The sequence below is a fragment of the Notolabrus celidotus genome, chromosome 22, assembly GCF_009762535.1.
Source record: "Notolabrus celidotus isolate fNotCel1 chromosome 22, fNotCel1.pri, whole genome shotgun sequence".
Taxonomy (NCBI): Eukaryota; Metazoa; Chordata; class Actinopteri; order Labriformes; family Labridae; genus Notolabrus; species Notolabrus celidotus.
Window position 1 is genome coordinate 8,048,468 of NC_048293.1, and position 17,355 is coordinate 8,065,822.

General features: G+C 41.0%; 1 protein-coding gene across 2 annotated transcripts in view; it reads right to left on the reverse strand.

The window, feature by feature from the left end:
• meis2a (Meis homeobox 2a) overlaps window positions 1–17,355 on the reverse strand; it is a 199,254-nt gene that overhangs the window by 76,320 nt on the left and 105,579 nt on the right. The window contains exons 2-7 of one of the 2 annotated variants that reach the window (XM_034675607.1): window positions 3,901–4,352; window positions 3,190–3,416; window positions 1,534–1,675; window positions 1,255–1,305; window positions 806–856; window positions 166–315 (exon numbers count right to left, since the gene is read on the reverse strand). In XM_034675607.1, coding sequence (XP_034531498.1) covers window positions 166–315; window positions 806–856; window positions 1,255–1,305; window positions 1,534–1,675; window positions 3,190–3,416; window positions 3,901–3,912 — 633 coding nt within the window. In that variant the 5' untranslated portion in view covers window positions 3,913–4,352. The remainder of the gene's footprint in view (window positions 1–165; window positions 316–805; window positions 857–1,254; window positions 1,306–1,533; window positions 1,676–3,189; window positions 3,417–3,900; window positions 4,353–17,355) is intronic. The other variant, XM_034675608.1, reaches the window with a different exon arrangement.

The window sequence follows — 17,355 nt, forward strand, 5'->3', positions numbered from 1 at the left end:
TGGGTACAATAAAGCAAATGTGATTGTTCAAAAGCAGCCAATAATTCATTTTTAACGTCTTTAAAAAATATGAATGCTCGGGTTGTTTGCAGAGGCATGCAGACGCAGACAAAGCCAGCACACATATACACACATCAAGAATATAATAAAGCTTCTGTTACTTACGTGATCTGCAAGGTTAGTCGACGATCCCGAGAGTTCTTCGTGGTCTGATTTTGAGTTGCCATCCCGTTCGTCAATAACTAGATCTATTGGCATTTTTCCTTTCAAACAACTGATGTACCGGTGGCAAAAATTGTCGCAGAGCTCGTGCACCTAGAAAAGAAGGGGGGAAAGAATAGGATAAGGGAAAAGCTTCAGCTAAGTCCAAGAATAACTCCAATTAAGGGGGGGCATTATCGGCGGCGAGGAAACAATAGTGAAATTGTTGCAGTGCTTATTATTCTCCTGAGACTGGAGCAACAAGTTGAAGGACAAAAAAACAAACAGCATGCCGTAAGCTGGGGGAATAATGAGCAGCTGAAACCAAATCTGCGGATCGATAACAGTGTGCAAACTGAGCAAGAGGCTCCAACACGTTTTATCAATGGTCACAGAATTAGTTGGTTCAATAAAAAAGGATGTTTTGCAAAAATTAAACGCTCCTTCCAAATGCATGCACGTTTATTTGTAAGCAGCTGCTAACAACTTTTCTGCACTGCAAAAAATGTAGGAGCACGTTCAATATAATATCAGTTACATTCAAGTGCATGGTGTTTGTGCAGGTGGCGCCATGCGTTAGAACACACAGACTTATAATAGTTACCTTTTCTAATTCCAAGAGGTGAAACCGTAATACTTGTATGGCTTGTATCATCTGCAAAAAATGAGCAAAATAAGCACAGTTAACACACCAAAATTATAAAATAATTTGTTTAAACTTGTGTTATTGTCCAAAGAATGATCATAGCAGAGTAAGGTGCAGAGGAGGTTTTGAAGTCTGAATTAAAAAAAGCTGCATTTCATGTCTTCACACACTGGTCAGCTGGGTCAGTTTGATGGGAAGACATGCACAATGACAGCGGCTAATGCGGTCACACAGCTTCACTCCAGAGCTGATCTGACATCTGTGCGGAAGTTTAAATCATATGTTCACTTCTTTTCTATGTGATGCTGCTCAGAGTATCATCCAAAACAAAGCAGCGAGTGACCGCACATAGAAGTGGTTATTACTGCGAGACACAGAGGTCAGAGTGTGTGTATGTGTGTGCTTACCAAATTGTCCAACTCTGGATTTGATGAAAATAAAGGTTTTTCTGCTCGGACCTAAAATAACACAGCAATTGTCAAAGTTAGTTTGGGTTGAAATGTGCGGAATGAGTCTGTTTCAGTCTTTATAAAATGACTCTAAAATTAGGAAAACTGATGTGGAAATTCACACACTATTCTTTTATCATTTATGAATAAAGTTTCATCCAAAAGAAAATTATGAGTGCCATTACACAGCAATAACAAAGCCAACATATATATTTGAGACGTATTTTCTAGATGGACCTGTTTGGCAAAGACTGCAATGTCCTCATTGAAGGAGTCTGAGGAGCAGACATCGCCTCCTGCTACGCCGGGCTCCCTCGGAGTACACGTCGCCAACTCGCACTTCTCAAAAACCAGCGCGAGCAGTGGGAATAAAGGGTGACTGCAAGAGGGGAAACACAGCCTGAGTACAAGCAGCACACCGGCTCCACATGCACACTGCAAAAAATGTCAAATCAACCTGCAGATCTCCCTGTAAAATATCCTGAAACGCTTACATTTCTGAGAGAAATTAAAAAAAATAAAATGCAGTCGGATGATATGTTTTTAGTTTTTGCACACTGTGTGATTTTCACACACTTCTTTTACAAACATCCCGCGTGAGAAACAAAAAGCAGACAGCAACTAAAACTACATTCCTCCGTTGAATATCACATTTGTTTTTTTTAAGCTGGTAAGTTCCTGGTACGCGTAAATACGCATCTGGAATATTTTTCTCCAAGTTTTGGGGTCATATAGACAAAACGCTGCAAATCGAGGCCGACATTTCTTGCAGTGCAAACTAAAAACGGCTAAGTAATCAACAAAACTCTACAAAAACAACACTGACACACACTGCAGGAGTCTGTGGGATTTAAAGAAAATCATCAAGTTTACAACAAAAAAGTGTAAAGTGATAAAATAATTTTGCAAAGCTGAACACCAGACGTAAAGAGGCATCAGGACGTTTAATTTTCTCCTTACAGTGAAAGGTTACGTTTTACATGTGAGACAGAAGAGAATAAAACTGAGTTTGACTTCTCTTAAATCACCAGATAATCACTCAAATTTAGGTTTAAAATACAAAATTATATCCTTTAAAATAAATGTGCTTTTTCCAAAATAGAGGTCCCCTTTTGTTTCTGTCAATAAGACTTCAGTGTGCATTAAAATTAACTCTTCTGAGCACATGAGAACAACGTGAGTAAAAGAGATGAAGGGGATTTACTCTGCACTACATCCCAGATTATAATGATACACTGTGGATTATAACACTTTCTGTGAACGTGCGTAGCCGAGGAATATCCGTAAACATTTTCAAAAGTCTACAAACTATCAGTAGAAGCTTTAAAGGAAGGTTTTCTTACTTTGTCAGACAAGCATCTTAACAGACTATTAAAAAGGATTCTAAAGACACACGGTGCGTCTACGCGTTCTGTTACGGGGAAAACAAAATTGAAACTGCGTTGAGATTTTTTTTTGCAGGCAGCAAAAAGAAAGTTTAAACGAGGCATTGCTATTTTAAAGTGACAGATAATCATGCACAGTAATATTAAAGAACTCTTCATGAGATGGAACAGTTGTTGTGGTGTTGAAAATAGTTTTGTATTATGTTCTCACGCTGTTTGGGACTTTCGAGCTTCCATATTATTTTATAGCTTGTGTTTCAGGCTCGAGGCTTCCTCTTACTTACTGCAGGCTTGTCGATGACTCCTACAATGCGTCTAAAATTACACATCAACAAAACTCCCCCTGACCAACAATAGAGACCAAAAATTGCGGTCAATCCTGAACAAAACACACTTTTAATTTAGTGGTGGGGGAAGAACTCCACGAGCACAAACTTAGAGAAAAGCTGAAAAGTTAGAAAAATAAAATAAAAGAGTTGCACGCGGACTTGGCTCTTGCAAAGCTTACCCATAAATTTGATCTTTATCCCTCTTTAAAACGTCGTTGACAGCGGAGCCCATGCTAGTGGGCATAACGTTTGGGTGCGGAGCATGAGCTCCGTAGTGCTGGCTGGTGTGCAGCGGCGGTCCGTGGTTCAGGTGGTGGACCTGGGGAAGCGGCCGGGGAGCGTGCGGGTCCCCGTACATCGACGCCGTGACTCCGTCCATCCCACCGTAATGGGCCAGCTCATCGTACTGGGAATAAAAATGAGAGGAGAAGTCAGCGGACTGTCCGGTTACTGTTTAAACAAATGTTAAAAGCTCAAAAAGCATGCCGTCTGATTTTGAATACACGCAAAGTAGGAACTAATGAGCTGCTGCTGTGAAAATGCGCTGCAGCCACGGCACAAAAGTGTCATCTATTCAACCTGAGAAACTGTTTCTTATTACCAAAAACATCATAAGTTTTGTTGCTCCTCGATGGAGAGTTTGCTGGGTGAAAAGAGCGAATTAGTTTGCAGTCTCCTGTGTTACTGCTCCACGAGTGTCGTGGAGTGTGAGGGTAAAAAGCAGAGGCTGTCACTCTGCTTGAGAAGCAAAGCGCTGCAAAAATGTCAAATACAGCCGCTTTGATAGGAATACTTTGTAAATTTGCCACCAGCCGACAAGAGGTTATCGATACGAGGGCCTCCCTACAGTGGATTTGAAACAGGTAAAGTGGAGGAGATTTAAAACCTACCCTTTGCGCCATCAGGCTGCGCTCCAATAAACTCCTGAATCTGTCGTATATTTAATATCCCAGTCCCGGTTAGAAAGTGATTTAGTGGCAAGATTCCGTTTTCAACCAACTTTGCGACTTCTCCTATTCGCCAGTGTGGTTCAGTTGAAATCGTAGCATCGGGGACTTTTGCAATTTTTCTTGTTTTCCCTCTTTTCCTCGCAAAAAAAGAAAAAATGCGCCAAAGTGAAGGTTACAATCGGCCCATCAACAACCTGCATGTAACTAAACTGTCGTGTCTCATGGCTTTTTGCCACTCCAGCTGTCAATCAAAGCCAGAGGTTGTCAAGGTAATGAATGAATGACGGTTGGTGATGATGTTCAAGAGAAGGACGAATCTTTTTAGTCCGTTTTCATCCCGCAAGTCCGCGTCTCCTTTAATGCCTCCAGATCGCTATCTTGTTTTATTATCACTGTAAAAGAAGGAGAAAAAAGCAGAAGAAATTAAGAGATTGCGATTCGGATCTCTCCTCTCTTTCCCCCGTAGGTATTTCGTCTATCTGGCGAAACTGAGATGAGTGAGTGTCAGCGAGTGTTGGCAGGTTGGCTGCTAGCTTGCTTATAGAAACAGAGTCAGTTCGCAGCGCTGAGCGGTGGGCGAATGAAATGACGGATCCCGGAAGTAGTGGTGGCCATAGCCAGTCCTACAGCAGCTCCAGAAAAGAGAGAGGAGAGACCAAATCTTGTGATATGCAGAGTATATGCGAGGCGCAGGGACGGCTTCAACTCCACACTGGGGGTAAAAGGCAAAGCAACACAGCTCCAACTCCCACCCAATTCCTTATTTTTTTGTATGCGCCGAGGAGAGTCCTAAAGAAAAAAAGCAGAGAGCTGAATGAGGGAGGGTTAGCAGCGCGGACACTTCGGCTGCAAATCCACTAAGTTAAATCAAACATATCAGTGAGGAAATGTAACTACAAGACTTATCTTTTAGAGCAAAAACGCTCTTTTTTATGCAGATTTACGCAATGCGCACCCACATTTTTACGCACAAAAAACTACTTCTTAAACTTACAAGAAAGCATATATAGCTGAAATGATCGGGTTTTATAATGAATGCTGAGTTTAATGTATGAATATGACGCTTACTTGTTATCTGTTATAAACCAGTGTGCAGAATATATCAGTACAACCACCCAATCTTGCAGCTAATTAATGCACTTTTCTGTTTTTAGCTAATTAAACCTCACGCTGCACCCCTCCAAACCAAGAATGAACTTTTCCAAAGAGGGAAAAAAGCTTTTGTGGAGAATTTTTGTATGTTTCTGTCGTCCAATCCCCTTTCTTGATAGAAATCCGTGCCTTACCTCAGAGTAGTCAATTATCAAAGCTCCCCGAGATCATCAATCATGTGAGGAGATTGAAGTTTAGAGGAGGAGCAACAACGCTCCGGCCATCGATTGCACTGAAGCCCCCTTTTGGAGCCTGCATGGGCACTTTTACGCACAAAACAGAAGCAGGCCATCTATCCCCTTTAATATTTGGCTCCATCAATGCTAATATGGCATCATGGCTGTATTGATAGCTTCTCACATAATGGTATTTTTTAAAGAGGGAAATTAATTATTCACAGGTTAGGATTAAGGTAGACACGCTCAGGGAGGGAGAGGGGCTGTGGCTTCTGTTGGAGGGTCAATAAACTCTCCCAACAAACAAAAAGCCAAACAGAGTTGTCAAGATGTCGATTAGAGAAATTTCAGGAGGTTTTTTTTAAAGGGAAAAGATTTAATAAATGAAAGCGTGACAACAGTTATGTTTGTTGGCATAAAGGGGGGTGGGAAGTGTGGGACTGCAGGGTTTGACAAACGGCTGTGTGGACATTTCAACGTGCGATACCCCGGGAAGGAGCAGCAGAGCTGTGCGCACACAGCCCAGGCATCCACCGTCTCTAAGTCTCTCTTTTTTACACTCTGTAAACACTACAGCCTCTGCTTTTGAAGACTCATATTTTCATAAGCTAAATACAATCGTTGACATTGATTTGTGCGCTAACGCTTGACTTTTTCCCCATCCTCCTGATATGGACAAGCACGGTAAGTAAGCTTATGCTGTATATATATTCATACCGCTGTGTTGGGGACGCGCGTGCCTTCACGGTGCAGTAAAGGCAAAGTTTTAGAGCTGGCATGTGCGGAATATTTTTTATACACGTTTGATCCTCCGCCAAAGCGCACGCTGCATCCGAAAAATCCAAACGCAAGAGCAATTTCTTAAAAGCATACGTCCAGATCTTGAGACGTTGCCGCATTTCTGCACATTTATCGTAAAAGTATGTGATTTGCCCCCGAGGAGAGTGATGTAAACACCCGAAGAGCGTGAGAAAATATCGGAGGCTAATTACGCGTGTCCAATGCACGGCTCCACAGAAACCTTCCCTATAAAACTTCCACTAACGACGTGAAAATTTTAAACTCCGCTTTGTGAACTATTTATTTGAGCAATTAACGGGCAGCTAAACACGAGACATCATCATTAACCATATTTAGGTTAATCTCGCTTTTGTGACAGTGTGCAAGTCGCAAGTCGGTGTTTAATTTTCTCATTTTATTTCAATAGGTGATTAAAATTAATTTGTCCCTACAAGCAAGACAACTCCGTGAGGACACCTATCTCACACAATGACACGTTTTAAAGTGGGTTTCTCATATGTGGCGTTCACGTTTACGTTCCCAACATTTACAGGTGAATACAAAACTTATAGAGAACAAAAAAATCAGTGGATGGCATTAACAGGCGGTAAAATTTCATCTGCTGGTGTCAAATGGAGGTCAGTGTAGGGTTAAAGCTCTCGGTGTCCGTGTGGGACATGGCCAGCTGCGTTTGGGTTCATTAGGGGAGGGAGAGGATCCATTTCAAGGAAAACACTACTGGGACAATCAGCAGGCTAAAGATCCGCCGCATGTCACATCCTAAAGGTGCACCAGAAAAACTTCCACTCACGAATCTGTTTGCTCTTTGCAGGACTTAGAACCCCTCTCTCTCCCTCTGTCTCCCCTTTTACTCTGCGGGGTTTGTGTGCACACACAACACAAGCCTGTTGCTAAATATGGATGAAAAACGCATTGTTGCTTTAATTCCCTCAAAAAGATCACTGATATGAAACGAGCTTTAAATCCTCTTAGTGACCTTAAACACTCCTGGAGAAACAATTGGCGCCCAACGGCAGGAACAAATAAAATCGCCCTAATCTTGTTTGTAACTTTGTTCTTCTTTGGCCCTCTTCAGTGGGATTGAGATTATGTAAATGAGCCCAGCTAATGTATAGAGGCGCTGAGATAAGACTGGATCATAGACTGACTGCTTGAGAGGCTCGGAGAGTGAAAACCTCGCAGCGTGTCAGGTTTTAATTTAAACATTTTCTCCTGAATAAAAGCAATGCACTTTGGAGATGTTTTGTGGTTTTAACAGATGAGACACTGATAACATTTACTGCAAATCCTCTCCAAAATCTTGCAGCTGATTTAGCCCAAATTTAGACCCAGTTTTAAGTTGATTTATTCATGATTTCTCAATAATATTTCGCCTCCTCTGTGTTCTCCTCGCGCAGAAAGCGTCACCTCAGCCATCTCAACGTGAACTCTTTCTGACCTCGGAGTGAAATGTGACTATAGGGTTTCAGAAAGTGGAGTGAGCAACTCAAATACTTGTAAAAGTTTCGCGACTAACTGTAAATTCTTCAGCTCCAAAGCCTCATTTTCCCCTCCACCGATTCTCAGAGTCTGGTGTCAGAGGGGGAGGACAGAGAGGAGGAGGGAGAGAGAGAGAGAAGGAAAGAGGAGGCCAGCACTAAATGTAACTGTGGCTGTTCCTCTTCATGGGCTCGTTAAGGGGATATAAGCGGCCGCGTAGCGACACCTGGCGGTCACAGAGGATGCCGAGCTGCTGAGAGCGTTGGAACGAATGAGAGAAGGCCCATAAAATGAAAAAAATAATAATCAAGTCTATGTACACGAAATCTATACAATAATCTCAAAATATACGTGTTTGTTCAATTTAAACCAAAGTAGTTGCAGTCAAATCTTTCAATTTCTGACGGCTCAGGAACTTCAATGTTGGATGAATCACATCTTCAAACACATCTTCAAACATTGCAGATTTTCTTTGAATGTGTTTTATTTCTATAAATAAAATGTTTAAAGGTAATTTTTTTCTCTAGTGCTTTAGATCTAAATGAAATGTGTACAACTTTCACAACTGATGCTCTTACAAAACATTGACTGTGTAAAATGAGAAAACATATCCTTTATAGGTGTTGCCTTTTCTATAAATTTGGGGTTACAATTAATATTTACATATTAGTTTGGCTTATTTTTTGTCTTTATTTTCAGTGTAAATCGGCATTTCTGAATAACCAAATCAGCTTGATAAAAAAAAAAAATCCATAATTTCTCGATCCAAAACACAGAAATATTTACATTTTTATTTCAATATTTATAATTTTCAGACAAGTTCTCTTTGACTTAAATGTATCTTAAAGAAAATACACACAAACAAACAAAAGATGTGCGAGTTTAATCATCCTTCACTCAAGTCTCAAAATTAAAATGTTAAAAAAACATAATTGATTCATCATTTGTTTTGTAAAACAGCGCGCAGATCTAGTAAACATAATTTTTGATATTCGTGTTGTAAAAAGAGTTCAAATTTTAATATATCTCCATTATTTTTTTCAGGTTTCTTTTTTTTTCAAACGAATTCCAAGCCTTAGTTCGTTTTTGGTTCATGTTAAATAAAGTAAGTAGTCCCTTCGCTGTGCCCTCGTGCTCTCAGCCTGCAGATCCTCTCGGCTGTGACACACTGAGCAGGTCTGCTCCGAGATTAGAGCCCGTCGTTAACGCCTGTGCTGAAACACCAAATGCTGATTTAATGAGCTTGCTTTGGGTGTTTGTCCCAGAATACCTGGTGTGCATGTGTTAGGAACGCCACACACCGTAATCCCCGTGTTCCCCCCTTTAACACGAGCAGGCTGCAAGGGACACACAACCCATACCTCTGCGTTCAAATGCCCCCATGGAAGATCCGAGTGTGATTTCCTTTTTATTTTTTTTTAGTTCGCTTAGATTGAACGGGTCGGAGCCTATAAGGCCCGTATCCAGCCACATTACCACATGTAATTGAGAGAAGTTTAAGTGCAGGCCGGGAAAGCGAGGAGTTAATAGCGGTGACCCTCTCGCTGTGCCTCTGTCGCTCATCATTTATCAGGCTTAAGGGGCTTAAACAGGCAGCGCAGACCCACCTTTTATTACATATCAAACCCTCTCTCCCTTATCTACATTATAGGGAATACATGCATCGTTGCCTGTTATGCGGATTTGGAAATAGAAACATGTCCAATAAAGTCGCCCTCCTCCGCTGATCACAGGAAATATGGCTTTAGGCGCTGCGCAGACAACCCCTGCGATTTAAGCCTTTATTAAATTGTCTTAATTCCCCTCCTCTCCACTTTGAAATGAATCGAAATTTTCTCTCTTGTGTTGTTTGTCCGGTACGGAAGCGCGGGGGAACGTGGAGTGCGGGTGTTTTTCACGGTTTCAACATGATTAGAAAGTGAATTCAAATTGCACAGAGTTGAAGCATGCAGCCTGGAAACGTGGAACAACGTGTCCACGTCTGAAATAATGCATGCAGCGATGGAAGTGGGGGACATTTAACCAGAACAGATTAGAAGATCTTTTCTTTAATTTCATCCAAACTCACTGACGAAAGTTGCTTTATTCATGCTATTGATTAAAGGTGAGAAAGAGTCAAAACAATCTGTGTGAAAGTTGGATTATTCTTAGTCTGCCTTCTTCTTTATTTATATCCCTTAGTGAATTGCATGTCCTGTAAGCAGAGGCCATAAAAGCAGCTGCAGAGATTATTATTGTGCTTAAACACAGGGTTTTAAAGTGTTTTTGTTTTTTTGCAGCACAAATTTATTTTTATTTGATATTTAAGCAAAAGAAAGGTTGTTTTCTTGTGGTGGCACTGTGTTTGAGTTAAACTTCAGGGCCAAGCCTCAGTTGTCTGCTGCTTTTTTCTGCAAGGAGAGCTCAGTCAGTCAGCCTGAACGCAGCTGCATTCACAGGGAGTGACGGATTTTGGTATTCTGGTCACACAACAGAGTAAACACTGCTCTCCTGTTCAATAAACATCATTGACAAGGTGCCATAACCAGCTAGTTGAAATACTAACCCCTCCAAGTGAATGCATTTTTCTAGATTTGTTGATTAAAGTTTGTCTATTTTCATTTTTCACTGTAAAAGTATATTTTGTTCTGTTCCAACGCACTTTACTGAAGCTTGAGGATAACGGCAATAAAACAGAATCAAACTATCTTTGGGTCTTGTCTTGTTTTTGTTATGCTTTTGAATTCTTTTTTAGCTCTTCAGTAAAAGGTTTCTCTCTCTAACACACACACACACACACACACACACACACACACACACACACACACACACACACACGCACGCACACACACACACACACACACAGACTACAAGCTAATCAAATGACTGAACCCAGGAGACAAAAACTATTCATTAGACTTATAATAAACTTGCACTTAGTTTATCTTCCCTCAGTGTCTGACCTCTTGCTTCCTCCCTTCACAGCATGAGACAGAAAAAAAACACTTTGCATGAGACGACATGCCGAGGGTTCACTTCTTTGGAATACTTGCAGAAAACAATGCAGGTACACAAATGGGGATGCTTTGTTTGCTTTTTTATTCCCTGTTTTTATTTCCCCATTTCCATCTCCTCCATCCCTCCTCTCTTCTTCTCCTTCTTCTTCACTCCCCGCCCTCAACTCTGGTTCTGCAGGAGTTCACATGATCAAGCACGGTACCCAGGTAATTACCCAGCATTGTCAAATAAAAGCGGCCACTGATTCAAATGAGGAGTGAAATATCAAAGAGCAGCGATGCCTTTGCAGCCACTACTTATCCACACAGGAGACAAGAGAGGAGATCTGAGAGCTCGGGGGACCTGCAGCGAGGCAGCAACAACACTCAGCTTTTCCCTTCTTCCTCCTGAACAGATAAATATCACCAGTGGAAGCAAAACATGCCCAAGTTCACTCAGAACACGGGTGTATTTGTATAACATCTCCTACTTGGCCGTTATTAGCTTGTCGTCCCTTTAAAGCAGCCGCAGTGCAGCTTTAACAAGGAAGGGTTCTGCTATATCCCCAGATCTTCCTAGTGTGAGTCCTGCTGTGTCTCTCTCAAAGGTCAAAGGTCGGGGATTCATGAATCCAGAGCTGTCACAAGTAGAGCGGTCGTGCAATAGTGAGGCATTTATTCTACAATGTAAAAAAATATATAGAGAGAGTTGTTTGAACTTAAAAAAGTTAGTATTTGGGCTGAATTTGGGCTAAGTTGAGATACATTTGTGTTCAAGCAAAACTAAAAATCATTGCTCGTCATTTTAACTTATTATCCTTTAGTATGACAACTTGAATCACAAGTTTGAGTTGTTTTAGTGTTTCTTTTGTCACTCATGGCCTAACCAGGATGCAACTGGAGACCTTAAGGCCACAACAGTAACCACTGTTCTATGTTGCCACATGACGTACATCATCTCAACAGTATGTCTATTAGGGTCAACCTTATTATGAGGTATGTCCTTTTATGTCATTCTTTTTAACATAAACGTGAAAAATTGAGTTATTGCAGCATTTACACTAATATCTACTTCAATTTACAATGACTTTTGAGCTACCATGACTTATTGTTTTTACAGTGTATAATTTTTTGGATCAGATACAAAGGGAGGGGCAAAGAGAGGCTGAGATTAGAAGTGATAGCACATTAATGTCTGGCATTGCAGAAGTCCAAAGTCCTCAACATAATTAGCCCTGATAACCGCAGCAATCAGTTTAATTTGCAATTTTATATTTTACTCTTGCGGGAAGTCAAAAACTTTTGAAATCAGCATGCCTTCTTTTACAGCCTTCTCCAATAAACTAAATGACTTCTTCTGCTGTGTAATGACGCCTTGATTCCTTGCAAAGCCAGCCAACAAAGACCTTTGACACCTTGACACAGTAAGTGGAAGGTGATCTCGATGAACAATGTCACCGCTCTGGAAACAACGGCAGAGAAACCTCATTTCTGCTCCCCCTTTCGCGTTCGGAGCAAGACAAGCGTCGTCCTGGGATTTCAGCGGGAGCACACAGAGAGTACCTGTAATTTGACTTGCCACGTCTAAATGGAAGTTGAATGGGTTACATTGTGCAACAACAAATAAAATGCTCACAGTGCTTCAGTGAGTGTTTTTTCTTCGTGGTTGGAGGCGAAATAGGGTCGGCGACGATGTTTGAGTGTTTAATGCAATAAACACACAGACTTCCCTCCCTCCAGCGTATGGAGGGCTCCCAGGGACACTTTTGCGTGTAAATATTCATAGGGAGATGGGATGGGCTATTAATTATTAAGCACAGCACAGAAGTGTAATACTTCAGCATTAAACGCATGAATCTTATTTTTTATTTGCTGCACCTGAGGAGGAACATTTCTGTGGTTTTGAAGAGAGGCATTTTTCACAGAATGGTTCTCGTTTTGAGGCAGGAAAAAAGTATGGATGTGCTTAAAAAAGACGACTTTCAATGAATAAAGGGTAAAAATTCAGACATGGTGTATACATAATTCAAACATGAGCTAAAAGGAGAGTTAAAGGAAGGTTTTCTGTCAACCTTTTATCAAAAGTAGGTGCTGTGCACTGTAAAAATATAGCACCTTGAATTTTTTTCCTCAGTAAATAAAACAAAAGTTGGAGTGGATTTTGAGGAACTTTCCAGGTGAACTACATTGTTCTAGCAGCTCTGTGCTAGACAGCTACACTGGTGAGACACTTTATGAGGATCACACCTGAGCTTCACTCTGAAAGAAAAGAAAAGAAAAAATTAACATAGACTGAAATTATTGTAGAGTTAAATAAAGGGAGGGACAGTGTACACTTGTGGCATAATTAGAACACTGACAGTGTTCTGCTGATGTCCAAAGACAGAAAAACAGACACTTGTGTGTATTCATTTTCTTCCATCTCTAATGTATGTCTTCTTAAAGGGCTGCATGCGTTTCTGAGCGCTGCAGATATAAAACAGAACAGGCTTTCAATTATGAGCAGCAGTAAAAAAAAAAATGACCTAGATACGATCAGGTCTTTGAAAGTTCACATCCTTATGTGGCTCTGACAGAAACGAACCAGTGATCCACATCATCTGTGTTGACATGAGTCAAAATCAAAAAGGACACTGCCATTCTGTAAGATCCCTGCAGTTCAATTCCATTCATTTGTGCCCCGGAAAAACTCCGTATCATCTGAGTGGAATTGAATTAACAATTTCCCTAGCTGATTTGGTCTTTTAAAGCCCTCATTACACAGAAGCATTGTATATATTACAAAATCCCTGGGAGGAATATGGAACGAGGAGTCTATGTTCCCATCATCACCAAGTTGTAATATTCTAATCAATTAGCATGGATGAGCTAATTGTCCAATCTCTCACTTGCTAATTAACCCAGGAAATATAAATGGGACAAACTAATGCACCATTTTTTTTTTAAAGGGGATGCACAAATTGAGCTCATGCGTTGGTTAACGTGGTCGGTGTCTTCAGAAAGTCGTCAATATGTATGAGCTACATCAAAGCCCAGAGACAGAAATGAGGCCTGTGAAAAAAGCAGAACACGTTCAAGATCCACAATATGCAAATGTGTTGATTTTTGTTGAACTCCGGTGTTTGCATAACTTGGGTTGACACAGTGTACAAGAGCTTTTCTGTGCCACTTGTGTACAGACGACAAAACACACTGTCCTTTGGGAGGTTTTATTCTAAAAGGCACACTCTTGAGCGTTGCATAAATACACGGAATTTCGATGCATTTGTTAACACGCTTTTCATTTCCGAATCGCTGCAGCCTAAATGTGTCTGAAATAACATCATTTGGAGTAGAGTAGGGCTGGTTAAATGCGTCACATGACATGTCACACTCCATGTGATGTGTGTCACGGTGCAGACAAAAGGGCGTCAACACTTGACCGATCCGGCTGGTTGTTTTGTTGATGTCTGGAGCGATGCAAAAGTTAACAATGAGTCCAGACAACAATCAAATACCAAATGTGACACTTCAAGAACATCAAAAAGATGTTTGCTTTTGTAACAGGAAGATTGTGTTTCCAGGGAGTGGCTCTTAACTGACTTCTTGTATGATTCACTAAAACAGAAAGCAAGAAATAATAAGCCTGCTGTAAAAACAAATGTGATTGGTTGCTTATCATTCAAATATAAAGTTAGAAAATGCAGGTATAATAACACATTGTGGATGTGAAGACACTTAAATGTGTTGAGAAATTTGTAGTATTTTAAACCTCCTTTTTGTTTATAGCACGAGAGAAAGATAAAGAACTGGTCCAAAATGCAGCCAACTTTTTGTTTTGGCTCTTCGCTCCTTTGTTCTGTTGTCAAATTTGAAATTGAATACTATTTTTCACCTGACTCCATCTGCAGAAGAGATATCCTGCATTCTCCTTTAATATTCACTGGTTGTTAATTATTAAAGGTATGTATTTGAATTATAAATATACTAGTTATACAGAAGTAGGCAAAGCAGGCATATAGCCCGAGGCTAAATTCCTCCATTACCCATTATTTCCAGGCTGCCGTCTCCATATGCCTGCCTCCTATTCCTATGTCATCTCAAAAAACACTGAGGCATTCCTTTGTACTTACCTACCCCCTCCCCACTTTGGCCACCCGAAAAAGAGTCTCCCCCTCCATACATGTGTGTGCTGCTGCTGCCTTGAAGTAGGATGTCACACTTGTCTTAAATATAATGAATCACCATCTTCAAGGCATCCCTGGATCCCAAACACTCCCCACAGAAACCTGCCTCGTCTTCCCCCGTTTCCCGAGCCTTCCTACATGTCACAAATCATCCGTTGTGGAGGGGCTCTCCGCTAAATCATTAACATTGTCAGAAATGACTGGGCCAAGAACAGGATGAGCCCAGAGATGCAGCAGAGGCGTGCCGAATGTATGATGGGAATATGGAATGGTAAACAAAGAGACGCAAGCCCTATACCCGATCTTTTCCCTCTTCCTCGTCATTCCCCTTTGCCTCCTCCTTTTATTTTTGTTTTTTTCCTTTCCCTCTCCTCTTCCATGGGATTTCTGCACAACAAGAAAGAAAGTACAGTGTGAGGAAAAGTAAAGAAACTGTCAAAGAAGTTTAACAACTCTGGTGAAATTTGTAACCTCTATTCTCCAAACTGCTGCAGAGTTTTTCCTTAAAGCTCTTGCTGTAAAGTAACACACTGTAAAAAACTGTGCAGCACAATTTATAAGATTATGTCTCTGGGCTGTTTGATAACAGGTATCTATGAGTTCACTGTTGAGAGGATAATCAAAAATACGACTTCTTTCCCCCCCCTGTTCTGGCCGTCTTAAACTGAAGTGGCTTTGTTGTTACAGAATTATAATTCTCCTGTCATACAGCATTATAGTTTGTTTCGTATAGTGCTATGTCTTAAAACGCAAGCTCCCCCATGTGATGCTTCTTATCAGGCGATTTCCATTTAATGCTATAGCCCCACTTATGCATACACTCCTACCTATGCTATCATCCATCAAAAGGATTACTAATTTTCCTTCAATTTCCGTTGCTCTCCCAAGAATCTAAAGGATGATTGATAATAGACGGAGGAAAAGCACAGTGGTACTGTTTTTAACCTTGCTAGAGTCATTAATCCGCTTTATACCCATGAAGGTAGTAAAGGAGACAATGAATTAGTCATTAAAGCACAGGTCAGTTTATTAGAATTCCTGATTGAACTGTAAAACGACTTCTCCTGGGCTGCCGAGGATCTGCAGAACCAGGGCGAAAGAAAAAAAGGAGCTGAGGGAAGCAGAGGGAGGAATTTCTGCACAAGTGCATTTTCTCTAGAAGAAAATGACAGAGGGGTGTAACGGCAGCCATCGTTCACCTGACAAAAAAAAAAAAGCCCAATTAGCGCATGCTGTGTTCTTGGACGCAGTCAGAGAGAAGAATCACATGCCAAAAATGATCAAAGTGGAGGAATGAGGCTGGGGTGACAGATGACGAGGGCAAAAACATGTACGCATATGTGTAAAGACACTAAATCAGAAGTGGCCATTTATTTGGTTGAACTCGTTGCATGTTTCTATAGTAACATATGATGTTGCTGATGTGAGTGCTGCCTTATGTTTGTCACCGTTTATTAAGTCATGTGGTCGTTGGCTCCACTCCACAGGAAAAGTTCACGGCGGCCTCGGATGTTAGGAGCTCCCGAAAACTGAGGAATGGTCTAATGAGTGGTGGTTAGAAGGAGATTGGGTGGTTTAGTGGGTGGAGGTGGATAGAATCAAACCTAAAAAAAACACGAAAACGATGGGTTCAAATATACAAACTTATAATCATAATTCCATGAGATCTGTTATCACCTCTCACATTCAATCTAAAACTATAAGGAACACACAAGTGTCAGATTTAACAGTTTTTGTTTATAAACCCCATTTCCCAGCATCCTTTACAAACACATATGCCTATTATGAGAGAGCAGAGTGTGACAGCTGAGATATGCCATTATTAGCCAGCATCCTCATTCATGTAAACATCTTACTCCATTAAATGGTGATTTTGCAGCCTGTGTAAACCCCGTTTCCATGGCTGCAAACAGAATAGTGTTTATTTATGTAAACAAGGGTGTTTGAGTATGGGATAGGAAGATCAATATAAACAGACCGTCCGAAATATGACACACACACACACACACACACACACACACACACACACACACACACACACACACACACACACACACACACACACACACACACACACACACACACACACACACACACACACACAGGCATGGGCTGCTGTGGAATACTCTGTAGTCAGCATGAATCACTTTAAAAAAATGGAGTAGAAAAATATTATTAGCTTGAATGAAGAGTTTCGAAACAGCTCGAGGGCTTTTAAGTGCTGATTGTGAGATGCCATTCAAAGCAGGAAGGCCACTTATCCCAGTGGTGGACTTCAGACGAGTCGGCAGGGCAGTGAGGTTTAATGTTTTGTCTATGCCTCAAAATTGAACCGAGTCATTTTAAGGAATGTCTGAAACAACAGCAGTTTTTGTGCACGTGTGCGCACGGCCTTGACTTACACCGTGGTGATTTCTTGTTTACAGTCTTGTCTGCAGATTGTCATTCCAGACTGTCTCACTCCCTAACTAAATGGAACTTTCATTTCCTGGTCTGTAAATGAGCCTCTCCCTCTGCTTTTGTTTGATATTTATTTATTCGGTTTATGTGACAGGAACGATGCACATTAATCAACATCTCAGCTTTCACATCACTGTAAACGTGTCACACCCTCTCTCTTTCTCCTCCCTCCTCCCTTCCTCACAC